This window comes from Cervus canadensis, chromosome 8 (assembly GCF_019320065.1).
Source record: "Cervus canadensis isolate Bull #8, Minnesota chromosome 8, ASM1932006v1, whole genome shotgun sequence".
Lineage (NCBI taxonomy): Eukaryota > Metazoa > Chordata > Mammalia > Artiodactyla > Cervidae > Cervus > Cervus canadensis.
Window position 1 is genome coordinate 26,411,175 of NC_057393.1, and position 23,738 is coordinate 26,434,912.

The following is a 23,738-nucleotide window of genomic DNA, read 5'->3' on the forward strand; positions in this document are numbered from 1 at the left end:
TGTCAGGTCATTTCACCTGGTCATTACCTGCAGGGTTTCTCTATCAAGGTGTTAGGGGAAGCACACTGACTGAAACCGCCCACCCTGGCCAGGCACCATAGTAACCATTTTCATAAATTGTTTTACGACAGGAGGTCCTGGTAAGGAACACAGAACTAATAAGCCTCCACCAACTGGAAGAGTTTGGGAAAGATCAAAAGGAGACACCACATGTCCAACCACCTCCCAGAATCCTTCTTTCTGGCATCCATCTTGGCTGAACAAGGCGTGCACCACCAGGAAGGACTCTGAGTCAGAATGATATGGCTAAGAACAACCCGGAAACTAATCCCATCACCATAAAACCCAAGACTGCGAGCCACCTGGCAGAGCTGTTCTCCTGGGTTCCCTCACCCTCCTGCTCTCCACCCGGGTGCCCTTTCCCAATAAAATCTCTTGCTTTGTCAGCACATGTGTCTCGGACAGTTCATTTCTGAGTGTTAGACAAGAGCCCAGTTTCGGGCCCTGGAAGGGGTCCCCCTTCCTGCAACAAAGGTACAGGCATATCTTTGGGATTTTCTGGAGGGGAGACCAGAAAATACCACACTACATTCTTCCCCACTCTGTACAAGCTCATTTATCACCTCTGTCATAGGCCTGGTGCTATGGTGACAGTTGCTATGGAGATTCTCCTATGCATGGTTGAGGCTAATCCTGACCCATACTGTCAATCAGCACCATTTTAACTAGAGGTTTTCAAGCCGTGTTCCATAAAACTATAAGGTACTTCCAGGGTTTCACAAACATTTTATTCAAATCTCAAAAGAATTTAAATTTATTTTTTGAATTATAAAGATATATGTGCTTGGAAGTGGGGGGATCAAGCAGTATACAGTATGGAATATATACTACAAAGTGAATGCCCAAATTCCCATCTGATAAAGTAGCTTGTTTAAGGCTGATTCCTTCTACAAATAATATTACAAAATTCTGGACCCCTCCCCCCTGCACAAAAAAAAAAAAAACAACTCGTATTTGATGACACTGGAGAGCATCCAGACAGTAAAGGATGGGAACCACTCTGGGTGAGACCCACATTTGTATAGCTTCACCACTAAGGCAGTCAGTCTCAAACTAAAACTTGTTAAAATATAGATTGCTAGACTCCACCTTGAGTTTCTAATTCACTAGGTCTGGGTTGCCGCCCTAAATTTTGCATTTTATCCATTCCCTATGTGATGCTAATTACTGGTTGAAGGACCACACTAAGAGAACCACAATCAGCTCACACAGGGTAGAGGTCATTGAAAGACTAAAGTCACAGGCTTAGTGGCCTGATGATTCTGAGAAGGAGTTTGCAAATAGAGTGACTGGAAATTGATGTGAAAATTCTGAAAAGGAGAGTCACAGCGTAGGAAGTCCCGAAATGTGTATAAACTCTTCTCAAATCCTTGACTGACTCTTGAATTGTACATGTCCAAGTGAGACTCAAAGGAATCCAGGGGAAAACAACAGTTGATGACTGAAAGAGATGGAGCAGAGACTTCAACCACTGCCCATTCCAGGGGTGATGGTTTCTTACAAAGTTATGGGGCTTTGGCAAACAACTCAAGCTTTCAGTTGAAACCATGGAAGGGCCACACTCTCAGAGTAAAGACTACATCTCTGACTGTGTTGACCAAGAAGGCCGCAAAACATGAAACAAGTTTATTTGGGGTCTTAGGAATTACAATTCAGGAGAAACTGATTCAGGTAAAACTGAAAGAATATTCCAGAGTAGAGGAGGCAGGGGCTTATAAAGGGAAAAGCCACAAAGCTGTCAAAAATGCTCATGCCAAAAAAAAAAAAAGCCACTCAAAGGCAACAGAGAATAATGATATTTAGTTGTTTGGAAAAGTCACCTTTTATGGCAATAAAAATTACCCAAGTCCTAAATATGTTTTGTGTAGTAAACTTTGCACCTGATTTTTACAGACCTTGCCAAGCAACAATGCCATTTTGAGACTAAATACAGTGGAGCATGAAAACAAAGCTTTCCAGTTCATTCCATGGAAAATGAACAGCTTAATGTTTTCATAAAAACATATGCAAAAAAGTCTGGTGATGAAAATGAACGTACAGTGCCACAGATAAACAACACATTGCACATGAGGTCTTGAGAAGAACATACTATTAAGGAAAAGCTTAGGAAACCTTGAGCTGTTATTAATAAGACCTATTAGTAATCAGGCAATAAGAACACAAAAAGAACAAGCTACTGGGGAAGAGCGGAAGCACTGCAGATCATTCTGCCCAGAGAGAAGTTTGCAATTGCACAAATCGCAATAGAAATGCAAGTTCCCTGAGGGCAAAGCTCTGGTCTACCTTATTCACAGAGTAAATACCGTTGTTCCTCAGATTGCTTGGGGGATTGGTTCCAGGACACCCAGGGTTAAGCTGTCATTATATGATCCATACGTCAAGCATAAGCCATCATCAAGAAGACAGAATCTTTTTTAAGAAATAATTTTTATTTATTTAGTTAGTTATTTTTGGCTGTACTGGGTCTTTTTTGCTGCACAGGCTTTTCTCTAGTTGCAGCAAGCAGGGGCTACTCTCCAGCTGCAATGCGTGGGCTTCTCATTGCAGTGGCTTCTCTTGTTGTAGAACATGGGCTCCAGGGCATGAGGGTTCAGTAGCTGCGGCATGTGGGCTCAGCAGTTGCAGTTCCCGGGCTCTAGGGCACAGGCTCAATAGTCGTGGCGCATGGGCTTAGTGGCTCTGTGGCATGTTGGATCATCCCAGACGAGGGATCAAACCTGTGTCTCCTGCATTAGCAGGCGGACTCTTTAGCCCTGAGCCACCAGGGAAAACTCCAAGAAGAGAATCTTAAAATGCATTTTATATATAGCATCTCAGTGATGCTGAGGTGCTATCTTCGAATTGAAAACTTTTCAGACATTTCTGAGTTATTATAATAATACGGGCAGTGAGATCCAGAATTTACTTTTGTACTTTCCAGGCCAGAGCAAGATGCTGGTATGACCATTCAAGTGAGAAAAGAAATTACTGCCAGAAACTACTCTCTATCTGGATCAAGACAATCTGTTACTAGCTAAATCCTTCTTTTATTTAAATGAACATTTGAACTTTATGGGGACATAAACAATCCACATAGCAAGTTGTAAAATATATACACTCAAGTGTACAATGCTAGGGCATAGCCAAAACTTCCATATGGATCAGGTCAAAGACCATTTCCAGCATAATCCTCTGTGCCCGTCTCAGCTCATACTTCTCAGAGGCAACCATTTATATGGCCTCTAGCACTACAAGTTAACTTCGGCTATTTTGAGCATCATGTAAATGAAATCATACAGTATGCATATGTCCTTTGCATCTGCCTCTATCTGCTCAACATGTGTCTGTGAGCTTCAACCAGTTTGCTGTCTGAAGCTGTTGTTTGTCTTTTGTCACTGGTGTATAGTATTCTATTGTATGAACATAACACCTCTACTGACCCACTCAGCATTGGTGGACGTTAAAGTGGCTTTCAGTTATTATGATTAGTGCTGCTATAAATGCTTTCATATTTTTTTGGTGGACATATGTACAAATTTCTCTTGGGTGAAATTTCTCTTGAATGAAATTGCAGGGTCATGGTATAGGTATATTAGACAGAGTTGAGTAGCTGCAACAGAGATTGTATGGCCCCCCAAATTGAAAATATTTGCTACCATTGGTTTAGCGAACAGTTAGTGGAAAACTTGTCATGTGTCAGCCATTGTTCTCAGCATAGGGGGTATATCATGGTGAAAAAACAGGCCAACATTTCTGTCCTTATGAGCTGGCATTCTCGTGTTTCTTTTTTTAAAAAATATTTATTTATTTGGCTGCCCCGGGTCTTAGTTGCAGCATGTGAACTCTTAGTTGCAGCATGTGGGGTCCAGCTCCCCGACCAGGGATCGAATCATGGGCCCCCTGCATTGGGAGGATGGAGTCCCAGCCACTGGACCACCAGGGAAGTCCCCTCATGTTTCAGTAGTATCATGAATTAATCATTAGACATTATCTACTTGATTTCTTAACTGTCCATCAGGGAAAATTTTCCATTTTGTTTCTAAAAATCTGAGCAGTGGTGACCCCTCTTGTATTAGGCATGGTAGGCAAATTGGCCTGAAGACTGGGATTTTCCAAGGCTCTCCTGGCACAAATGGTCCAGGTCCTTCCACAATAAACAGTATCCTCAAGTGGAAATTCAAAACCCCTCCTCTCTAACGCCTCCCATCTCTGTGGAGTATTCCTGCAGGAGGCTTTGCCCTTGTGGGCTGAGCTGGGCTGGCTTTGACTCCTTCCATCAGACAGCCCTTCAGGCAGCAGTAGTCACCCCCGACTGCAAGGTCTAGGTCAGCGTGCAGCAGTTTGGGCCTAGTGCTGGTTTCTTGGAAGGAACGATTTGTTTTAAGTAACTTCATACCGTTCAATATACTTCCCAAAGAGGTTAACTATTAAGAAACTTCCTCCTCTTCCCCCCCAAATTAAAGGGAAAATAAGAACTCCAGAAAAATAGGAAACATCTGATTTCCATTAAAATTAAACACACTTTTAAAATATCTTTTAAGAGTTTGAAGCTGTATCCACGTAAGTTACTTTTACTGATAGCAAGCATGTAAGTGACATTATCCAGGTATGAAAACTCACGAAATAAAAGACAACTTAGAAAATACTGCTTTCAGTGCATATAATAAATATCTTACTTTCAATGCAGGGAGAGAAGTGCACATTTAATAGAAAATTTATTTCTTCCAGCCCTTACTAAATAAATGCTGAACACATTTTTTAAAAACACTAGAGTTGAAGAGGCCCAAAGCCTTGGTTTTTTTCTTGTCTAATTCATTGTTTCTTTCACCTTGACTGGGAACCCCACAAAGGAGGGCATTCTTGTTTGTGATTAAATTCCCGTTTATGGAATACACAAGCACAGTGCTTACTCAGCAGAGTGCCTGGCACAACACATAGGAGCTTAATAAACAATTGATGATATTATTGCTGTTATTGTTACTGTTATTATTATCATGATCTTTATTATAGCTGAAGGAAACTTGTGGCCTTGACTAGAACAGCTTCCATATATTGCAGGCTAAGAAAAAGTCAGAGAACTAAATAGCATAATCATCCCCCCCGAGGTATGCAGGCTGAGAATCTTTGATGGTCCTCAGCACCTCCAATTCCCTCATCCCTAACCAGCATCACCAGACAGAGGATGCTCTACCTTCTAAAGTTCTCTTCACTTCACCCAGAATTGTCAGCTTAGTCTAAGCTGTTGTCATCTCTCTCTTTTTTTAATTAGGCCAACACTCAAAAGAAATTTTTTTAATTAAAAAAAAATTTATTTGGATATAGTTGATTTAGAACATTTTTATTGGATATAGTTGATTTGCAATGTTACATTACTTTCTGCTGTACAGAAAAGTGAATCAGTTATACATATACATATCCACTCTTTTTTTTTTTTTTTTAATATCCACTCTTTTTAAGAGCCTTTTCCCATATAGATCATTACAGAGTATTGAATCGAGTTCCTTGTGCTGTACAGTAGGCCCCTATGAGTTATCTATTTTATATATGCTATGCTGCACTTAGTCCTTCCGTCATGTCCGACTCTTTCCGACCCCATGGACTGTAACCTGGCAGGCTTCTCTGTTCACAGAGATTCTCCAGGAAAGAATACTGGGGTGGGTTTCCATGCCTTCCTCCAGGGGATCTTCCCAACCCAGGGATCGAACCCAGGTTTCCTGCACTGCAGGTGGATTCTTTCCCAGCTGAGCTACCAGAGAAGCCCAACTATTTTATATATAGTAGTGTGGATATGTCAATGTCATCACCTCTTGTATCCCCCTGCCGATCTACCAAATGCCCCCGCTTATCCTCCAGGCAGCCCTCTTCACCAGGGAACCATCATGATCCTTTTAAAATGCAAATTTAAAAACTCAATCTTTTTCCCAAAGGAAATGTATACTCTAGAATTTTTTAATGTTTAAATAAATTAATTTTAAAACTTTGTATCGCTACCCCAAGAGATGACCAACATTTATACTTGAGTATATGTTTTCTCCACCTTGACAACATTACTCACAATTATAATTTTACATTTATTTGGATGATTCATAAAACAAAGTTTATCTTCCTCAAAAGTGTAAAACTCCCTAAGGACAGGGACTTTGTCTGGTTTGCCCCAAGTGTAGCCCTAGTTCCTAATAAAGTGGGTGACATAATTGGTAACTTAAGTATTCATTGAGTGAATAAATAAATGAATAATGTCCTTGAAAAAGTAAACAATAATTTAGTAGGGGTGTTTTGGGGTGTGGGGGCCACTCACACCAGCCCTCTTTCTTAGAATTAATTCCCAGTCCAGTGGGATAGCTCTGATATTCATCCTCATGCTACATGACTCCACCCCCTAATTGACTGGAACGAGGTGGACATATGACCCAAACTGGGCCAATCAGATTGTTTTTCTTGGGTACTGGGAGCTAGACTACAGAAGCAACCAGTCTCAAGTGTCTAAAATTAAGGGACTGGTAGACATTTGGGCAGTAGGGGACTCCTGCTATGTGGGTAAAGTAGCAGAGGAAAGCAGTCTACAGATCAAGAAGAATAAAACTGATAGACTGGTAAGCAGAAATAAGAGATGGAGGAAAGTATCATGTTCTCAAAGATTTGCTACTTCCTGGTTTGGCTCTAAGTCCAAACGTCCGTGGATAATGAGATAACACCGTACCTTGGAAATAGAGCCCCTTCTCCTTTTTTTCAGCTGGCTCAGTTCAAATACTCGTATTTGTAAACCAAAGAGACTCAACTGAAACATGAGCTATTTATATTAAGATTAATATAAGTGATAATTAATATAAGTGGCAGTAAGATTAATCAAAGTGATCAGAGTAATCTGCCTGGGGCAACACCTTGTAGATGCCAGTCAGAGTCCCAGCCAGATTCAACTAGGTGGGAAAACCCAGCCAGCTTGGTCTTCCTCAACCTGCCATAGTGTATCAGGTAAGAAATGAACCAACTATGGGAATACCTTCTGAATGAGACAGAGAGAGCAGGACATTACCGAAGCCAGACTTGACTTCTAAGAGTCTTGGATCTTTCACCTGAAATAGGCAAGTGGATTCAAACAGGATAAAGAACAGTAATTTCTAACATTTCTCAATAGAGAACTGGAAGAAAAAAAAAAGGCGGTCAAACCAAAACCAGACTCATAATTTTGGTTATTTGTGGCTTCAGGTTATTTTAAGAAACTGCCTTTGAATTCCCCAACGGATTTTTTCTTTCCTGTTCTTTTTGTCATCCAGTGGACAAGTCAGGGTTTGCTGGCTTCTGGAAAATCCAGGGGATTTTGAAATAGAAAATCTGTGGTGGTTTTGGTTAAAATGGAACTATATACACTGATCTTTTATACCAAGAGGATGCTGGTAAGTCCCTACCAGGCAGGAATATACTTGAAGACATGCTGAATAGTTGAGATCGACCATTCACACCCTCATCTCTGAAGGTCTTAAAGCACCATGTGCTAGTTTGGGGACCAGATGTCTCTTCAGTTTTATGGATGTAGTCTGGAGTTACAGAATAGTTTTTTTTTTTTTCCATTGTGAATCTAATTATGTCCTTGGCTTCTTTGGATATGCAAGTTAGCAGATTTCTCTCTGGTATTCCAGGGCAATGGTCATTTGCTAAGGCTGGAACTTGATTTGGTTCTATCAAATAATTCTGCTGCATAAGGACCCTCACCCTCAGAGTCAAGGCTGAGACAGGAGGCTGAGACTCTCAACGGCATCTTGTACAAAAGCTGGCTGAGATTTTGCTGATGAACTTACTGTGTTGGGAGTCAAATAAAGGTGCTTTCCACCACCTCGTGTGGTTTGGCAAGCAGGAGGGGCCTGTTATTACGGCTGCAATTAGTGAACAATAGGGCTAAGCAGACAGGGCAATTCTGGTGTCTCATTCTGGTCCCATTCCCCAGCAACCCAGGGGAGGAGAAGTCTGGCCAGTAATTTACTCCCCTCAGGAGAAAGCAGAAGTTGATCTCACTGTCTACTCCAGATTCAGGCGGGACCATTCTCAAGACGCTCCCCAAACAGTTGTTTATTAGGGCTGATTTGAAAGAGAGAGAGAAATGAAGAAGGAGAATAAAGAGAGATGCATATACACCCTGCACTGCTTGTAGTCTGTAAACTGGCAGGTTATTGGTACCAGGCCCACCTGCCTGTTCCTGCCAGAGGTCAGCCAGGGACAGAAAGGGATACAGAGCAGGGCCAGCTGCTTTGAGTTAAAGGTGCTAAAACCACTTTGACCAGGAGGGGGCTCCAAATCTCACTAAAATTTGCACATCTCTGGGTCAGTTCAGTTCAGTTCAGTTGCTCAGTCGTGTCTGAGTCTTTGCAACCCCATGGACTGCAGCACACCAGGCCTCCCTGTCCATCGCCAACTCCTGGAGTCATAGACCCATAAGACCTCACTTTATCTACCAACCTAGAGCGCGCACAGGACCAGAATACCACCAGAAACCCAGAGATGGGAAGTGACTTCAAAGTCACAAGATTGGGATGTGGTTGAGTAGGATTAGAACCCAGGATGGGCAACTCTTTGTAGCGCGTAGGCATCACTTTCATCAGCAGCATCGACAAATATCCAATTTTAAAATACAAGCATTCATTGAGTGCCCGGCATGTATAAGGCTGTCTGCTGGGTTGGGGATGTATGTGGCAGGTGGCCGGGGTGCTGTCATCAGGGCAGGGAGGGAAAAGGCGGTGCCACAGTCCAAGTCCATGGTTCTCAGACCCTCACCTGCTTCTTACTAGTGTAGAATGCACAACCTAAGCACAGCAAAGTTTGAAAAAAAAGTAAAAGATGTAAAGAAGGGTTCAATATAGTAGTGGCTGATCTGTCATAGGGCAATTTTCGATTAGTAGCCAAATGAATGGTAATTTAACTGTTTTCATGTATGTTGTCATCTCTGAGGTGGTTATGAAGATTACACATGAGAGAAGGTGGGGTGGGCTCTGCATGTGGGAGCTGATCGGATTTGCATGTGCACAAAGGGACTTTGGAGACACACATGGTCCCTGACCTTAAGGAGCATCCTGCCTGGAATAGGCAGGAGAGGGGGTTCTAAGGAGCCTGTGATGCCTGTGTGAATGGAGACTTGGAGTGTCAAGGCAGAGCAACATTCTGGATCTGCAGGCATCTGTAATGCTCTAAATGATCTCCCCTTGCATGTGAATAGGCTTATAAGAGTGGCGAAGGACAAAGATGGGAGGTCTAGGACTCCCTCGCTGTGTGGCATTGGGCAGCTTGCTTAGTTTCTCTTGGCCTCAGTTTGTGCCTCTGTAAAATTAAGGAATAAGTAAACTCTCTGCTCCCTTCCAGTTGGAAAATTCTTTGGTTCTAAGCATCCTACAGTTCTCTGTTTCTGAAAAATCAGATTTTCAGGTATCAGTCAGTTTGTATCTTTATTTTGGGTCCTCTTTCCCTTATTTATCCTAAACTTAAAAAAAAATGGCATTATACTTTGTCATTTGAGCTCATATAATGTCCTTGAGTTGGAGTCATCCCCAATTCATGGATGGAGGTGGCAAAATAGAGGTTTAACTGGTCCTCTCCAGCACTACTAACTCCTTGAGCAGATGTCTTCAACACAGACCACCCAGTGTACCTACTATGTGCCAGGCATGCCGGACACTGAACAGATGAGACACCATCTTGTCTCCAAGGAGCCTTAAGCTAGTGTCAGTCATTGCTGGAAAAGTGCCAGGCACATGTGAAAGCAGAAAGGCATGCCTAAGGCACTGTTGGGAAGGAAATCTGCATGAGCTTGACATGTGCCCAGGGAAGAAGGGAGAGTCTGTACCATTTTATACTTAAAGTCTCTTGGCTCTATAGCCCCAGGAGAGGGAGATTTTCTCCCATAGGTATTGATAACTTCTATGCAACTAACCCCCAGAGATCTTGGCACCATGGGGTGGGGTGGGGGCTGGTGCTCAGTTGCTCCCTCCGACTGAGGTAGTTGGGAGCGCAGGGAGAAGTGGAGAGTCCTCAAGTTGTGCTTCAAGACCCTGAATTTAGGAGATGTCAGGTTGTCGGGGTTTCTTACACCAGAAGAAGGCCATCACCTTGTAGCCAAGCACCCTCCCTCCCTCCCCTAGATCTCTTATCCTCAGGTCCACATTCAAATCCTGATCCAGAAGAAGCAAGGTGAGCAGGAAACCACCGGTGCCTTTTGAGGGAGTGCGGGGACTCACAAGGGGACCCAGGACAGCCAACCCTCTCCTTTTTTTTCCCTCCAACAGCTGAATACCCCTCACCAGAGGCTTCTCGGGCTTCCCTAGCACTTCCAGAACGCCTCGCAGTCCACAGAGAAAGAGTGGATGAGTGCTGTTAAGAATCCTTTGACCAGGAACCCATGGGTTCCTGGGTTGTCTTAATTTCCTACCAGCCCAGGCCTTTCCTTGCAGAGATGAGCACTGAGGGTCTATCCAGGCCTCCCTCCCACTCCCACAAGGAACAGGACTTGCTCAAGGCAGTGATGCCTGCTCTCCTCCTTTCCACAGCACTGGGCATCACTTTCAGATCTTCTTCTCCCAGGACGCCTGCCCCAGCACCCACAATGATTTTTCTACCATCTTCTCTGATACAGAAGCCCGTTGCCTGGTGTCAAGATCTCTCGTGGAGTGGAGCCCCTACACCCATCCTTCTCCTTGCTTCCTCTTCCTGAGTCTCACCCCCTTCCCCGACTCTTCCCCAGGTGGACACTCTCCTGCTGGCCCTCTGTGTGTCCCCCGCAGGTTCAGGCTTCAGTGTCCTCACTCCACCTTTTCTTTCCCCCCGATCATTCATTCAACAGATTCTCGTACAGTGACTACTAGTGTGAATAAGGTGAAGCTTTGCGACATGAGGAGTGCAAAGAAGTATGAGATAACTTACAGCCAGTCCTTGTGCACCAGGCACTCTCGGAAGAGATGAAGTGTGTTATGGACAAATATGCACAAGTCAAACAGCTTGGGGCAAGTGCAACCAGCCTGGAGGAGTTCAAAAGAGGCAGAGTATTCCAAGGTATTCTAAACTCTGCCTGTAGAGAGTTTAGAGATCATACAGAGTCCCTACAACACAGTTTCCTCTAGGAAGTTCTCCTGGATTATTCCAGGCCTCCATTTTCTGGAATCCTAAAGGGCATTTCAAATAGAAGGGGGGAAAGTGGAAGTAGAAACAAATTTTACTTTCTTGGGCTCCAAAAATCACTGTGGACAGTGACTGCAGCCAGGAGATTAAAATGTCAGTATCCATACATGCTAATTATGAAAAACAAACAAACAAAAAAAGCCCTCAAAATTGTCTCCGAAAGAGTAACTACTGCTAGGAGTTTGGAATGTATGTAGGGAGAAATCTTAAAAGACCATCTAGTTCAGCACCCCCATTTCACAGAAAACTTTAAAATGACTCTAATGCCTGTGGTATTAAGTGGTTTGCTCCAGGTCAACTATTTAGATAGCAGCATCATTTGGTGTCCCAGCACCCTTCTCCAAGAAAGCTGGAAGGATAATAAGGCTACTCTGTACCTAGCAATTGTGTGAATAGTCTTAGAACTTAGGATCTACATAAGAAAAAAACTTAGGATCTACAGAGAAAAAAAAGTATTAACACAATTAGATGGTAAAACTCTTGGCCTCCATTGCAGATGCTTGGCATTGCTCCACAGTCACAAAGTTTATTGTGATTGTGAACAATAGGATTAATTGTGAAAACACTACTTCTTTAAATATTTGAAATTAGAATGGAAAAATGCTGGAAACAGATGGGGGGTGGGTTGCGGTGTAAATTGAATTAAATAGTAATTGTGTCCCAAGTCCAGGGATGGACAAATGACTTGAACAGTCGGTTTTCTAAACCAGAGGGAGAGGTGGTGAGAAAGTCAGAGCCTGGGACCAGTGATGAGCTGGTCCCCAACCCAATGGTGGATTTTCCCTTCCCTCCTCCTCGACCTGGAGTAGAGGGTCCCAGGGAAGCCTTAGGCTTAAAGGCAGGAATGTTATCTTCTTGTAACCTCACTGGTAAATGATATCACAGATTGGTTATCCAGGCCCAGATCGATAAACGACTCAGGCAGCGGATCGATCACATTTCCGGGGAGAATTTACCCTTTGTGACCCTCAGGGGGGCAGGTGGTTTATCAAAAGAGGCTCTGGCTTGAAGGATTTAATGCCGCCTACTTCCCCAGTCCTGTCTCCAGCTCGGAGGGCCTGGGCGAAAACAGTGGGGTAATAAACTACTTTCATGAAAGAGCTCTGGGGGATAGGAGTGGGAGGGGGCCGTAAAGGTGGGGGCCGAAAGGCACGAATCCGCTCCCAGACCGAAAGCCAGGGTGGGGGCGCGCTGGGTTCATTCCCCCTCGCCCCTCCTCCCTCCGAAGCCACCCCGAGTTTCTGTGCCTGGCGAAGTCGCCCAGCGCCGCGCCAGGCCGCTGGCCGCGCTCTCTGCGCGGTGGGGGCGCGCGGGCCCGCTCCGGCCTCTCCGGCCGGGCCGCAGCCCCCCTCCCCGTCGCCCCGAGCCCCTCCCCCGGGCCCGGAGCCCCTCCCCGCGCGCTTCCCCTCTCTCCCCTCCCTTCCCTTCTCTGCCTGCCCGGCCCTGCCTCCGCCTCCTGCGCCCGCAGCCTCCGTCAGCGCCGAGCCCCCCGGAGCCCGAGCGCAGAGAAGGGGCGCCGCCGGCCCCTCCCCAGCGCGCTGACAGCAGGCTCCGGGGCCCCCGCCCCGTCCCCTCGCCGGCGGGACACACCCCCGCCCCTCCTCTGCTCCGCCAGTTCCCGCCGGACCCACCGGGCGGCGGAGAGAGCGGGCGGGCGAGCCGGAGAGCTGCGGCGGCGCGGGAGGGAAGGGGAGCGCGGCAGGCCCACGGGGAGCCGCCCGGGCGCACGGAGCTCGCGTGCCCTCTGAACAGCCCCCGCCCAGCGGCCGTACCTGCGGGCGCGGGGAGCCCGGGCAGCGGCGCGCCGGCCCGGGGTGGCTGGGGAGACCCGGGGACTGGGGAAGCGGGACAAGGAGCAGGGGCCGGACCGGGATGAGAAGGTGACGCCGCCGGGGGGCGCCACTCGCTTTGTGGGGGAAGATGCTCGCCTACTGCGTGCAGGATGCCACCGTGGTGGACGTGGAGAAACGGAGGAACCCCTCCAAGCACTATGTGAGTACGCCCCCACGACCCCTGCGGGAGGCTGGCCAGGAGCCCCCTGAGGGCCCCTTGGGTGGCCCCTCAGTCCTCTCCGTGGTCAGTCCCGGAGCTGAGCGCCTACAGGGCAGCCTTTGGCGGTGGAGTCTCTTCGCAGGGCTGTGATCTCCAGGGAAGCCTTTTCTGACCTTCCTCCACCGCTCCCCCCGCCCCACGCCCGTTGTCTTTTTTTGGCATTGGAATTGGCAAGTGGCTGCCCTTGTCTGTTAAACGGTGAAGTCATCTGTCCTCCTGAGCTTTGATGGATAGTGGGGGGGACGTTCTTCAAACCCTCGCTGGGAAGCTCTGTTGGGAAAGAGCATCTTCCCGGCCCTCCCTGGGGGCTCGGGTCGCTCAGGCGCACGCAGACCGAGATGCTTTCAGAGGTTTACGCTGGGGACGGACGCCTCGCACGAGCCTCCTACTTGTGCCTTGGTCTCTGTCTCCCCAGGCTTGGGTCTGGGGGCCCGAGAGAAGCCGCCGCGCCCCTGCCCTACCTCCACCCTCAGCCCTGAGCTTTGATTTCCTTCTTAAAGCCCTCGTGTCGGTCGGTGTGAGGAAAATTGTGGCTTTTCCTTTTATCCCTCCTCTGGACGTGACCCTTAACCGGGGTTCATTTCCTCTTAAGTGATGCTCCGTCTCCGACACGAGGAGGAAAATGTTTGCTGTGGTCTCCAAGGAGCGGCCGGCTGCCCCTCCCCCTGCCTTCCCAAACTTAATGAGAAGGGGCTAAGGTTGACCGAGCCGAGCTGCGGGCCAGTAGGACGCGACGCCCTTTCATCTCAGCCCATCCCGTCTTCCCATCCTTCCCACCTAGGAAGTAAATGGTGTCCTTGGCGCCCAAGGCTGCCAGTCCTAGCGACTTTGCTCCTGTTGTTGAGAGGAAAGAAACAGACAGCAAGGACTGCATCTTATTTGCAAATTAGGCATTTAAAGGAGCATTTAGAATGCTCAAAGCATTAATTTTCACAATTAAAACAGGCTGTGGGTTGCTGCCCTAGACAGCACATTGATCTCTGCCTTTTATTTCCTTGTTGGAAGGGGACTGGATTTGTGCTAATGTCAGCCTCAGGCTACTCTTTCTGTCTTTATCCCCAATAGCTCTGATCTTCAGGTTTCTTTTCAGTTGAATAAATGAGCTTGGGCTCAGGTTGGGGAGGAGGTTAACCAAGGATTCTGGTTCCTGAGGGGACCGAAAGATGGGTGCTGGTGGGAGGGTTCGTCCTTTTGTATCACTGGCCCAGCAAGCATCTCCCCCTGCCGTTTTGAGAAAGCTGTCTTTGGAGGATTTGGGTTCCCATGTGGTCGCCCTCCTCTGAGGCAGATGTCCATTGGCATATCCCAGCCCTTATTATGAAGTCAGCCTTCCTAACTTCTTTTCTCAAACGTTGCAGGCTAAGTTTTAGGGCTTCTTTTCTAGTCCTCAGGTAAGGTAGGCACTGCTTTCAATAGATGGCACTCTCTGTGGATCTTAGGTGAAACATCAAACCTTAACTTTGACCAGTGATGTCCAAAGTTACAGATATAGGACACACTAGCCAGGAGCATTGCTAAAGGGGCTGGGGGCCCACTGCGAACAGTGCTGAGAGGTGATTAGTGCTGAGGCTTTGAGTGAGAGGCTCTCGTTCAAAGCCTGGCTCAGACACTGACTAGCTATGCAACTTTGGGCAACTTACTGAACCTCCATGCACCTCAGTTTCCTCATTTTTCAAATGAGGATAATGGTAGTATCTACTTCATAGGATTGTCTGGAGAATTAAATGAGATCATCCATGCAAAGCACTTAGTGCGGTCCTGGCACATAAGGCACTCATTAGATGGTAGCTTATGATTGGTGTGATTTTGACTAAGAAAGCACTTTTGAAAAGCAGCTATTAATGGTCTGGCAAGAAGGAAGAAAGATTTGGGGTTTTAAGATTGCTAATAACTTGTTCTCTGTGAGAAAAAAAAAAAAAAAGTCCTGTGCAGTTCCATTGACATGATCATTTCCTCCCTTTTCATGGACAGTGTTTTCTGGGACATCTCCGCTTCCCATGTTAAGAATCAATGACGCTATGTGTGGGCCAGGAGTGATGTCACTGAGCAGACGGGGGCATACAGAGCCCTGGACACAGGTTGTGGAAAACAGCTAAAGGAGACAGTGTTGTGTGTTACGGAACAGTGGAGCTGGCAGGGACCTGAGAACTCATGAAACTCCACCCCTCATTTTACAGACGAGGAGACTGAGAACCAGTTGGGGTAGAGTCGCTTGTGACACAGCGAGTCACGGCACCTGGGTCTAACTGGCCTTCTGCCCATCACGTGGGTTAGGCTCATCTAAGTGCCCTGGAAGGCTGGTTGGGGTTGACGAGGAAGACAAATATCTGGTCATAGCAAGAGGTTCCTGCATGTGTAGGGCATTAATGCATCAGGAGAGGGGGCTGATGGTAGAATGTGTCATCAGCATCAACAGGGCAGGAAGAGCCAGGTGGGGAGGCAGTGCCTCTGAAGCCTAGGGTCGCCTCCTCCCTTGGCCTCTGCATGGCCGACACCACACACCAGAAGGTCAAGTGTTCTGGCCAAGGCACTTTGGTGTGGGTAGCTGGCAGGATACACTGCGCCCGTGTCGTATATGTCCTGGACGCCGTTCTGCACTCTAGAAGCTTGCCCTCTTCCCACCTCTCCTGGTGAGGTGATGGTGAATTCTGAGTCTGTGGTTTGGCAAATTGCAGAGCCGAGCAGCTTTATGGGATAGGCATGTTAGCCGGAGCTAGCTGATGAGAGGCCTGGGGCCCAAGCAGGAGGGGCTCTGCTGGCTCCAGAACGCTGGGAACACACTGAAGAGGTCTTCTCAGGACATCCAGCCAAAGGCAGGCTTGTCCCTGGGATGGGGGTGGAGCCACCTAGATACCAAGGGTCTTGTGTTTTGGTCTATTTACGAAAGGGCAGGCAGGTGACCTGCATCATTTGGGTGGTACTGTCAGCCCTTGGCTTCCTTCCTCTCTGCCAAGGCCTTGCTTGGGATGCTGGGAGAGGGGAGTATTTGGGGGAGGTAGGCAGCTGCTGCTTAGACCAGGCTCCTTGCCTGGAGTAGGGCTCCTCTCTCAGCTGTTATGAGCTGTCCCTAGAGAGACCTTAGGTAAACTGGCTTTGGCCTCAGACCACTTGTCTTTAAATGGTCCTAATGACGCTGGATGCAAACTGCAGTTACCTTTGACAACTTCCCATAAGGATGTGAGCTCCGGTTCACATTCTTTGCACCCACACGCATGTGTAGGTGTAAGTCAAGTCATATGGTGTTGGAGAGGAGCTAGTGAATCTAAAGCAAACAAGAAATTATTTGTTTGGATTTGAGAGGCGTTGTGCTTTTGCAGTCATTTCCTCTCCTGATTGTTTATTTCAGACAAATACCAGTCGTGAATGTTCTGATCCTCTACAGGACTCTTCAGGGAATGCAAATAATAGCCAGTGTGAGCAGTTACTATCGTTGGTGCCAGATGCTCAATGTGCAGGATTTCATGTGATTCCTACAGTCCATGCAAAGTCTTTGATTTCTTTATACAGATGGGTGAGCTGAGACATGGAGAGGTGAGAAGTTGCTCAGGGTCTCCCAGTTGGAGATATGGGTCAACTCAGGTCACTTCACCTCCAGAGGAAGATACGAACCTACAATGAGGCCCTTCTCCCCCACTGGGGTTGGTTATGGAGACCAGGCTCGGGTTTACAGGACAATGAGAGAGCAATGCCAGGTGGCGTTTGAGGACTGACTTACTATGTAGGACGTTCACCTGGTATCCCAGAGGAGGGCCTGTGACAGGCAATGGGGGGAGGTCACTGTGAGGCAGGGGATTAGAACAAACCCAAGATGATGTCTGCTCTCCAGTGATGCCTGAGCTGATAAATGAAGGATCCACCCTGGAGAAATAATACATTCTCCTGTGTGTTTAGAGCATCACAGATTTGGGGCTTGGCCCTGGGAGCTACATTTTTAGGAATTGGCCATAGACCCATTCATTTCTCTACCTTTCATTTTTTTCCTTAAGCCCTTAGACTGTGGATCCAGCCCCACGGGAAGAAGGATGTGTAGCTGCAGTATGGACAGGGTCTTCTCGGGCCAGTCCCGCTGCAGAATTACTGGTGTTGAGCAGATCAGGGTTTGAAACTTGGCTCTGACTCTTCCTGGGTGAGCAGCCTGGGGCCAGCCACTCTGGGTCTCAGCTTCCTCACCTGTAACCTCACAAGGACTTTGGAAAATTGATCTGAGATAATTTGGGGGCAAAGCTTCTACTTTTAGTGCCTTACCTAGTGGCGCTAGTAGTAAAGAACCCGCCTGCCAGTGCAGGAGACAGAAGAGATGTGGGTTCAATCCCTGGGTCAGGAAGATCCCCTGGAGGAGGACATGGAAATCCACTCCAGTATTCTTGCCTGGAGAATCCCGTGGACAGAGGAGCCTAGCAAGCTACAGTCTATAGGGTCACAAAGAGTTGGACACAACTGAAGCAAGTACCTGGCACCCATCATGGGTACTCAACATACTAGCTTCTGTCTGGTGCTCCTTATCACTGAAACCCTTGAGTACATTTAGATCTGATAGGCGAAGCTGTGAGAGAAGGGAAGACTGAGGCAAAAAAGGAAGGCCCAGCTGTTCACAGTCTGATGGGAAAGTGGGCTACATGCCCCGTGGAAAACACCCAACATACAAGGGAAACAGATAAACAAGGAGCAGCTGTTCAGACCTGGAGGGCTTCCTGGAGCTGTCCAAGTGTTGGCTTCCTGGTATGTTGGGAAGGAACATGTGTTGGGGGAGTGGGGTAGAGAGGTGCTGCAGGTGAGGGCAAGATCATATTGGATCCCAGCCCCAAGATCAGTGCCACACCTGGGTTAGCACTCTTCCCTGCTTTCTTTTGGGCTCCCCAGGTGGCTCAGAGGGTAAAGAATCTGCCTGCAATGCAGGAGACATGGATTCGGTCCCTGGGTCAGGAAGATCCCCTAGAGGAGGGCATGGCAACCCACTCCAGTATTCTTGCCTGGAAAATCCCATGGACAGAGGAGCCCAAGTCGCAGAGGACAGAGTCATAGAGTCTATCCTAGAGGACAGAGGATAGAGTCGCAGAGTTGGACACCACTGAAGCGACAGAGCACACACACATATTTTTTTTCTGCCTGTCTGTCTTTCTGTCTGTCTCTCTCTCTCTCTCACACACACACACACACAAAAGAACAGTTTCTTTTCCTGCTCCAAGGAGGGAAGTGATCTAGGGGTGATTCACGGGTCTGACAAGGATTCCTGCTCATGGAACAACCAACCACATCCTTCAAGGCTGATGGAAGAAGGAACACAGTCAGCCATTTATCATGGTCCTCTTTAGAGCCAGCTGAGTGAGGGCTTGGGGGGACAAATCAAGATTGGAATCACCATGTGTGGTGGCAGGCAGAGGGGAGGCAAAGGGAAGGGAAAAATAAACCTATTTGATGTCATTGGAGATCGGTTCCAGCTCAGAAATATAAGCACCAGCTGCTACATTTTCCAAAGAGATATTCCGAGGCCAGCATGAGTTAATCGTCGGTGGAGGCAGTGAATTAGAGGAGTGTTGTTAGGACTTCTGACTTTGGGGTTTGCACCGCGGTCCCTGGAAATTGCCTTCTAATTTCCTCAGCCTGAGTCACTGACCAGACTATTTCTTGGCCAGAAAAAGCCTAACAGGCAACTCTGTTCTCTTTTGCCTCTTTATTAAATGAAATAAAACAAGTAATAGAGTTATACATACGGTAGTCACACTTGCTCCTCTTGAGTTCTGAGAATCCAGGAACAGGATCATGGGTTAGGACAGGGATCCCGGGAACAGGAAGGACAAGGGGTGTGTGTGGGAAATGAGGTGGAGACTCTGGCTTTGGAAACGGTTTCTGAGTCAGGGCCAGAGGTGTTCTCTGCCGTGGATATTGCCAACAATAACGGAAGAGTCCAGGAGGGTGATCAGCATTTCAGGAGGCGATTCCCAGGGCTGTGTGTGACTTCTCGCCTGGGCTGGGCTGCTTCGACTGCTGCTATGTGTAGTGGAGTCAGGACGGGAGGGAGGGGGGTGGCACACTGGGCCACAAGGAGGCCCCCAGGAGCCTCCAGGCGGCTCACATTAGCAGCAGGTACTGAGCAGAATCCAGTGAGGACGTCGAGATGCAGTGAGAAGGAGGAGAACCAGTATATGAGTGCCTGCTATGAGCCAGGCAGTGCAGAAGAGACCTTTCAGAGGGGATTTCATTTCAACATCATAACCTCCCCATGAAGTAGGTCACTGTTTTTATCCCCACTTTACAGGTGTGGAAACTGAGGCCCAGAGAGTTTATGCGGCTCTCACTCAGAGTAATTCGGTGTCAGGGCTGGGATTCTTACTCTGGCATCTGACACCAGAGTCTGTGAGCTTGTCACTTTCTTCCCCATTAGAGCCAGGTCAAATGTGAGGAGTGAAAGGAACCGAGGAATCTGGGCCACACCTCCTGAGAGTAAGAGGTGTGTCTGGAAGGCTGTATTGTTTTAGAGTCCCTGGGCTCTGCTATCCCCATGCCAGAATCCTGTCTCTATGTAGCACTTACTGCCCTGGGATTCGGTGCAAGTTCCTTCTCTCTCTCTGCCTCAGTTTCCTCACCTGTTAAAAACAAACAAAACCAACCAAACAAACAAAAATGAGGGGGAAATAGAACCTAGCTCAAAGGGTTGTGGTGAAGAGTAAATGAGTTGATAAATGTAAAGAGCTTAGAACAGTAGCTGGCACATATTAAGCGCTGCATAGGCATTTGTACTAATATTAAGACCTGCTTCCCTGGTGGCTCAGATGGTAAAGAATCTGCCTGCAATGTGGGAGACCCGGGTTCGATCCCTGGGTTGGGAAGATCCCCTAAAGAAGGAAATGGCAACCTTCTCCAGTATTGTTGCCTGGAGAATTCCATGGACAGAGGAGCCTGGTGGGCTACCGTCCATGGGGTTGTAAGGAGTTGGACACGACTGAGCAACCAACAGTTTCACTTCCAAAGCTTCAGAAGGCGTTCTCTGTGAACTGGAGTTTTTCAGGGAAGACTGACTAGCAAGGGCCAGCTTCATGATGAGCCTCAAGGAGTAACTGGGGATTGGGTGGGAAAGAATAGGATTTAGGTGGGAAAAAGAGGGGAAGGCATGCCAGGAAAGGGAAAAGCAAAGGTGCTGGAGGTGGATAATGCAAGGAAAACATGGGCAAAACCCAGGCCGGGGAGAAGGATAAGGAGGAAGGGCGGCCAGCTGTTGAGAGCCTCACATACCTGTCTAGAGGCTTCACCTCCACCACTTCCATTCCTCCCAAGGATTGCAGGGGACAGGGACCTGCTTGTCACTGTGGGTTCCTTCTGGTGGGCTCCAGAACTGGCTCTAGGTTTGTTGTTGCAGCCATGGCGGGAAGAGAGCTACCTATGTAGGGATGGGAACCATTTCTGTGTGTTGGGGACTCTACAGTTGGCAGGCCAGAGCCTGGCCCTTCTCTGTTTATAGCTCTTACTCGGAAAGGTCAGGCCTCCTCATAAAAGTTGATTGCACCCTAGAGGTCTTGGGGAATGAGGGTGGTGGAGGGGCAGCAAGAAGTGAGGCGTTGACTGCTTTGGGCCTCATCCGTGGAGGGTCCCGCCGCCAGGGCTCTATGTCACGGCGACATCATTTCCATCTCCAGTCCCCAGCGCTGCTGCTCAAACACTCCAGTGGCAAGAGAGGAGACCCTTGTCCTTGGAGGGCCTGGGGGCTAATGCTGAACAGCTTGCTGGGAGCCCAGGATGTCTCTAAAGTCTCAGCATCACCTGAAACTCTCAGGCCAGCGTTGTCTTCCGTCTCAGCATCTCTCTCAACCGGTTTTAGTTAGAAAGACAGTGTGGAAGCAAGCAGCTGTGCTCTCTGCCCTCCGCTCAGCGGCCTCTCGGGCCATTTGCTGTCATTTCCTTTGCCTGGTGAGGAAGCCGCCCTCCCTGAGCCTGGGTGGAAGTGCGTGGGTGGGGTGGGGGCCGTATCCTTTCCTCTGTGTGTATCAGTGCGGCATAAATTATGCAGCGGGGGGCTGTGGGGGCCCTCCTGCCTGTCTCTGGCATCCCTGGAGTGTGAACTTCAGACCTGGCGGAAATTGATCACCCCAGGGGGTGGGGGGTGGGGTGCTGCCCAATGCTGATCGTGAACTTCTGGGCGGAGCAGGTGGGGTAAGGGATGGAGCGGCTGTGCATTTTAAACCCTGTTTTATTCATAAAGAGACTGACTCAGAAAATTGAGGGCGCACTGTTAGTCAAGCGCAGGGCCAGGTGTGTTGGCCCCCTCGCCCTAGGCGATGCCTGTATCACACTGTCACTGTGACTTACACGTGGGTCCCTCTCCCAGAGGGATCTGGAGTGCTGCCCCAGGGTAGCAGGGGCTTCTCCCGGCTCAGCACTGGGTCCTTCTGGGGAGTAGTATTCCTCGTGGAGAGGGCTTGCCTTGCGGCTTTGCCCACCTGAGGGTTCTGAGCACTGAGGGATTGTCTCTGGCGTTTGAAGCGGCTGCTCTGTGAACTCTTTCACGGTAGGCCCCATTCCGACCCAGCTTTATTCCGTTTCCTGATGGCCCAGACCCAAAGGGCTATTTTAAGGGCCTTGCCTGTGTGGGAGAATTTCTCTTTGTAACAACAGGGAGGGAGGCCTGGCATGGTGCTGGCAGTGGGGCTCCAAGAGAATGCAGTTCTTTCCTGAATTCTGCCTCCTGGGCAGGACTCAGCGGGCTCTCAGCACAGGGTCCTGGCACCCAGGAGGGACCCAGTCTCTTGTCGGTGAGGGCAGGGCTTCCAAAAGTGGCTGCCCAGGGGTTTCTGCTTGCCTAAGCCTGGGCAGCTTGGCAAACTGATCCTTTTCTCGCAGAGCTAAGGCCTGTAATAGGCAATGTCTGGACTTGGGTCTCAAGCGGGGGTTAATTATTGACTTTAGTTATCACTCACTGGCAGTTGGAGAAAAGCAGTCTCATTTTTCCCATGATCCCTGGACGTGGCGGCTCCCGGGCAGGGGAAGTGGGGAAGTTGAGTCAGAGAAGGTGTGAGTAGAGCCCTTCTAGGTGCAAGCATGGGGCTGGGGCTTCTTATCCGCTGTCTTCTTTAATCCCTGTCACCACACTGAGCATCATCCCTGTGGTATACATGAGGAAGCAGGGGCCCAGGGAGGGGCACCTCTCACCCTCCATCACGTGGCCCTGAACAGTGAGAGCCAGGGTTTGAACTCAGATCTGCAGCGACAAAGCCCGTGATGGTCCCATTGGGCGCCCTGCAGGTTTGATGGCTCACCCATCCCCTCCACACAAAGGTTAGATAGCTAGTTGGCAGTATTTGTCTTTCTTCCCTGCCCCCAGCTGGAGACATCCACACGTATCAAAAACTAGCTGCACCGGGTCTTTCTCTACCCACTCTGGTCTTCATCCAACTCTGGTCTCCGTGGCTATATTTCTCCCTCTGCTGCACGCACCCTTGGGAATCCCAGCCATGATCTGTGGTTCTGCTGGGGTACAGACAGCTGAGAGCACTGCCCTGGGCTTAAGAAGGGAAGTGAACCCAAAGGGTTATATACAGCAGGCCCTCCCTTGGAAGGCTGGGGCCCTGAAGCTTTATAGTGGTTTTGTCTCTCAAGAGCTTCCCGAGAGGCTGGGGGCCTAGGGAACACATCACGTGGGTGCCTGATAAAACTTCAAGGGTCTGGACTAAACCCTGGTCATCTGCCCACCCTGACCTTCCCACCAGGCCCCTCCATTGACACATGATGTGGTTGGAGCTGGCATTTGGGATAAGATAACAAGCTTCTTCCTACCCAGAATGGACCCCTAGCAAGGTCTGGCCGCTATTTTGGGATTCAAAGTTTTATTCACGCTGGACTCTTGTCCAGAGCACTTTTGAAAGCCTGCTCCTTCAGAAGTTCCAGCTACCGGGGGCTTTACATCGTCTTCTGGAGGATGGGGGCTAGCATGGCACTGTGGCTGGGGGCAGGGAGTGTTTTACTTCCCCGGCACTTTCAGCCTGCTGCTTGTTCTGGCTAAACTAGGCTCTGGCAGCTGGACAGCTCTGGAGAGGGCCTCAGGTGTCAGCATTTGGAAGTTGAGGACATGAGGATGGGAGCAGAGCACCAATGCCTCTGCTGCCTGGGCTCAGGCTCTGAAACTCATACACTTGTTACACTTGTTCACATTTCTTCTCTGCCATCAGCCTCAACTTTCTAATCTGTAAAATGTGAATCAGTTCAGTTCAGTCGCTCAGTCGTGTCTGACTCTTTGCGACCCCATGGACTGCAGCATGCCAGGCTGTTACTCTACAAAATGTTGGGCACATGATAGTGTTTCAATAAATGGCAGCTGTTGCTATTATCACCTTGGTCATCCTTCATGGTTCTTTTTTGTTGGTTGGTTGGTTGGGTTTTTTTGTTTTGTTTTCTAGTTTTTTTCCCTTTTTTTTTTTTTTTTTTGGTTGTACTGGGTCTTCATTCCTGTGTGTGGGATTTCTCTTGTTGCGGTGAGCAGGGGCTTCTCTTTGTTATGGAGC

At 48.5% G+C, this 23,738-nt stretch overlaps 2 protein-coding genes across 4 annotated transcripts in view; both read left to right on the forward strand.

Annotated features, from left to right (window-relative positions):
- Window positions 1-170, forward strand: part of STN1 (STN1 subunit of CST complex) — a 50,180-nt gene extending 50,010 nt beyond the window's left edge. Inside the window, exon 10 of the mRNA XM_043475619.1 lies at window positions 132-170. Coding sequence (XP_043331554.1) covers window positions 132-144 — 13 coding nt within the window. The 3' untranslated portion in view covers window positions 145-170. The remainder of the gene's footprint in view (window positions 1-131) is intronic.
- Window positions 171-12,948: 12,778 nt separating this feature from the next.
- The window catches only part of SH3PXD2A (SH3 and PX domains 2A), a 243,415-nt gene continuing 232,625 nt past the window's right edge, over window positions 12,949-23,738 (forward strand). For all 3 annotated transcript variants that reach the window (XM_043475517.1, XM_043475519.1, XM_043475518.1), the window contains exon 1: window positions 12,949-13,188. In XM_043475517.1, the coding sequence (XP_043331452.1) occupies window positions 13,117-13,188 (72 nt within the window). In that variant the 5' untranslated portion in view covers window positions 12,949-13,116. The remainder of the gene's footprint in view (window positions 13,189-23,738) is intronic.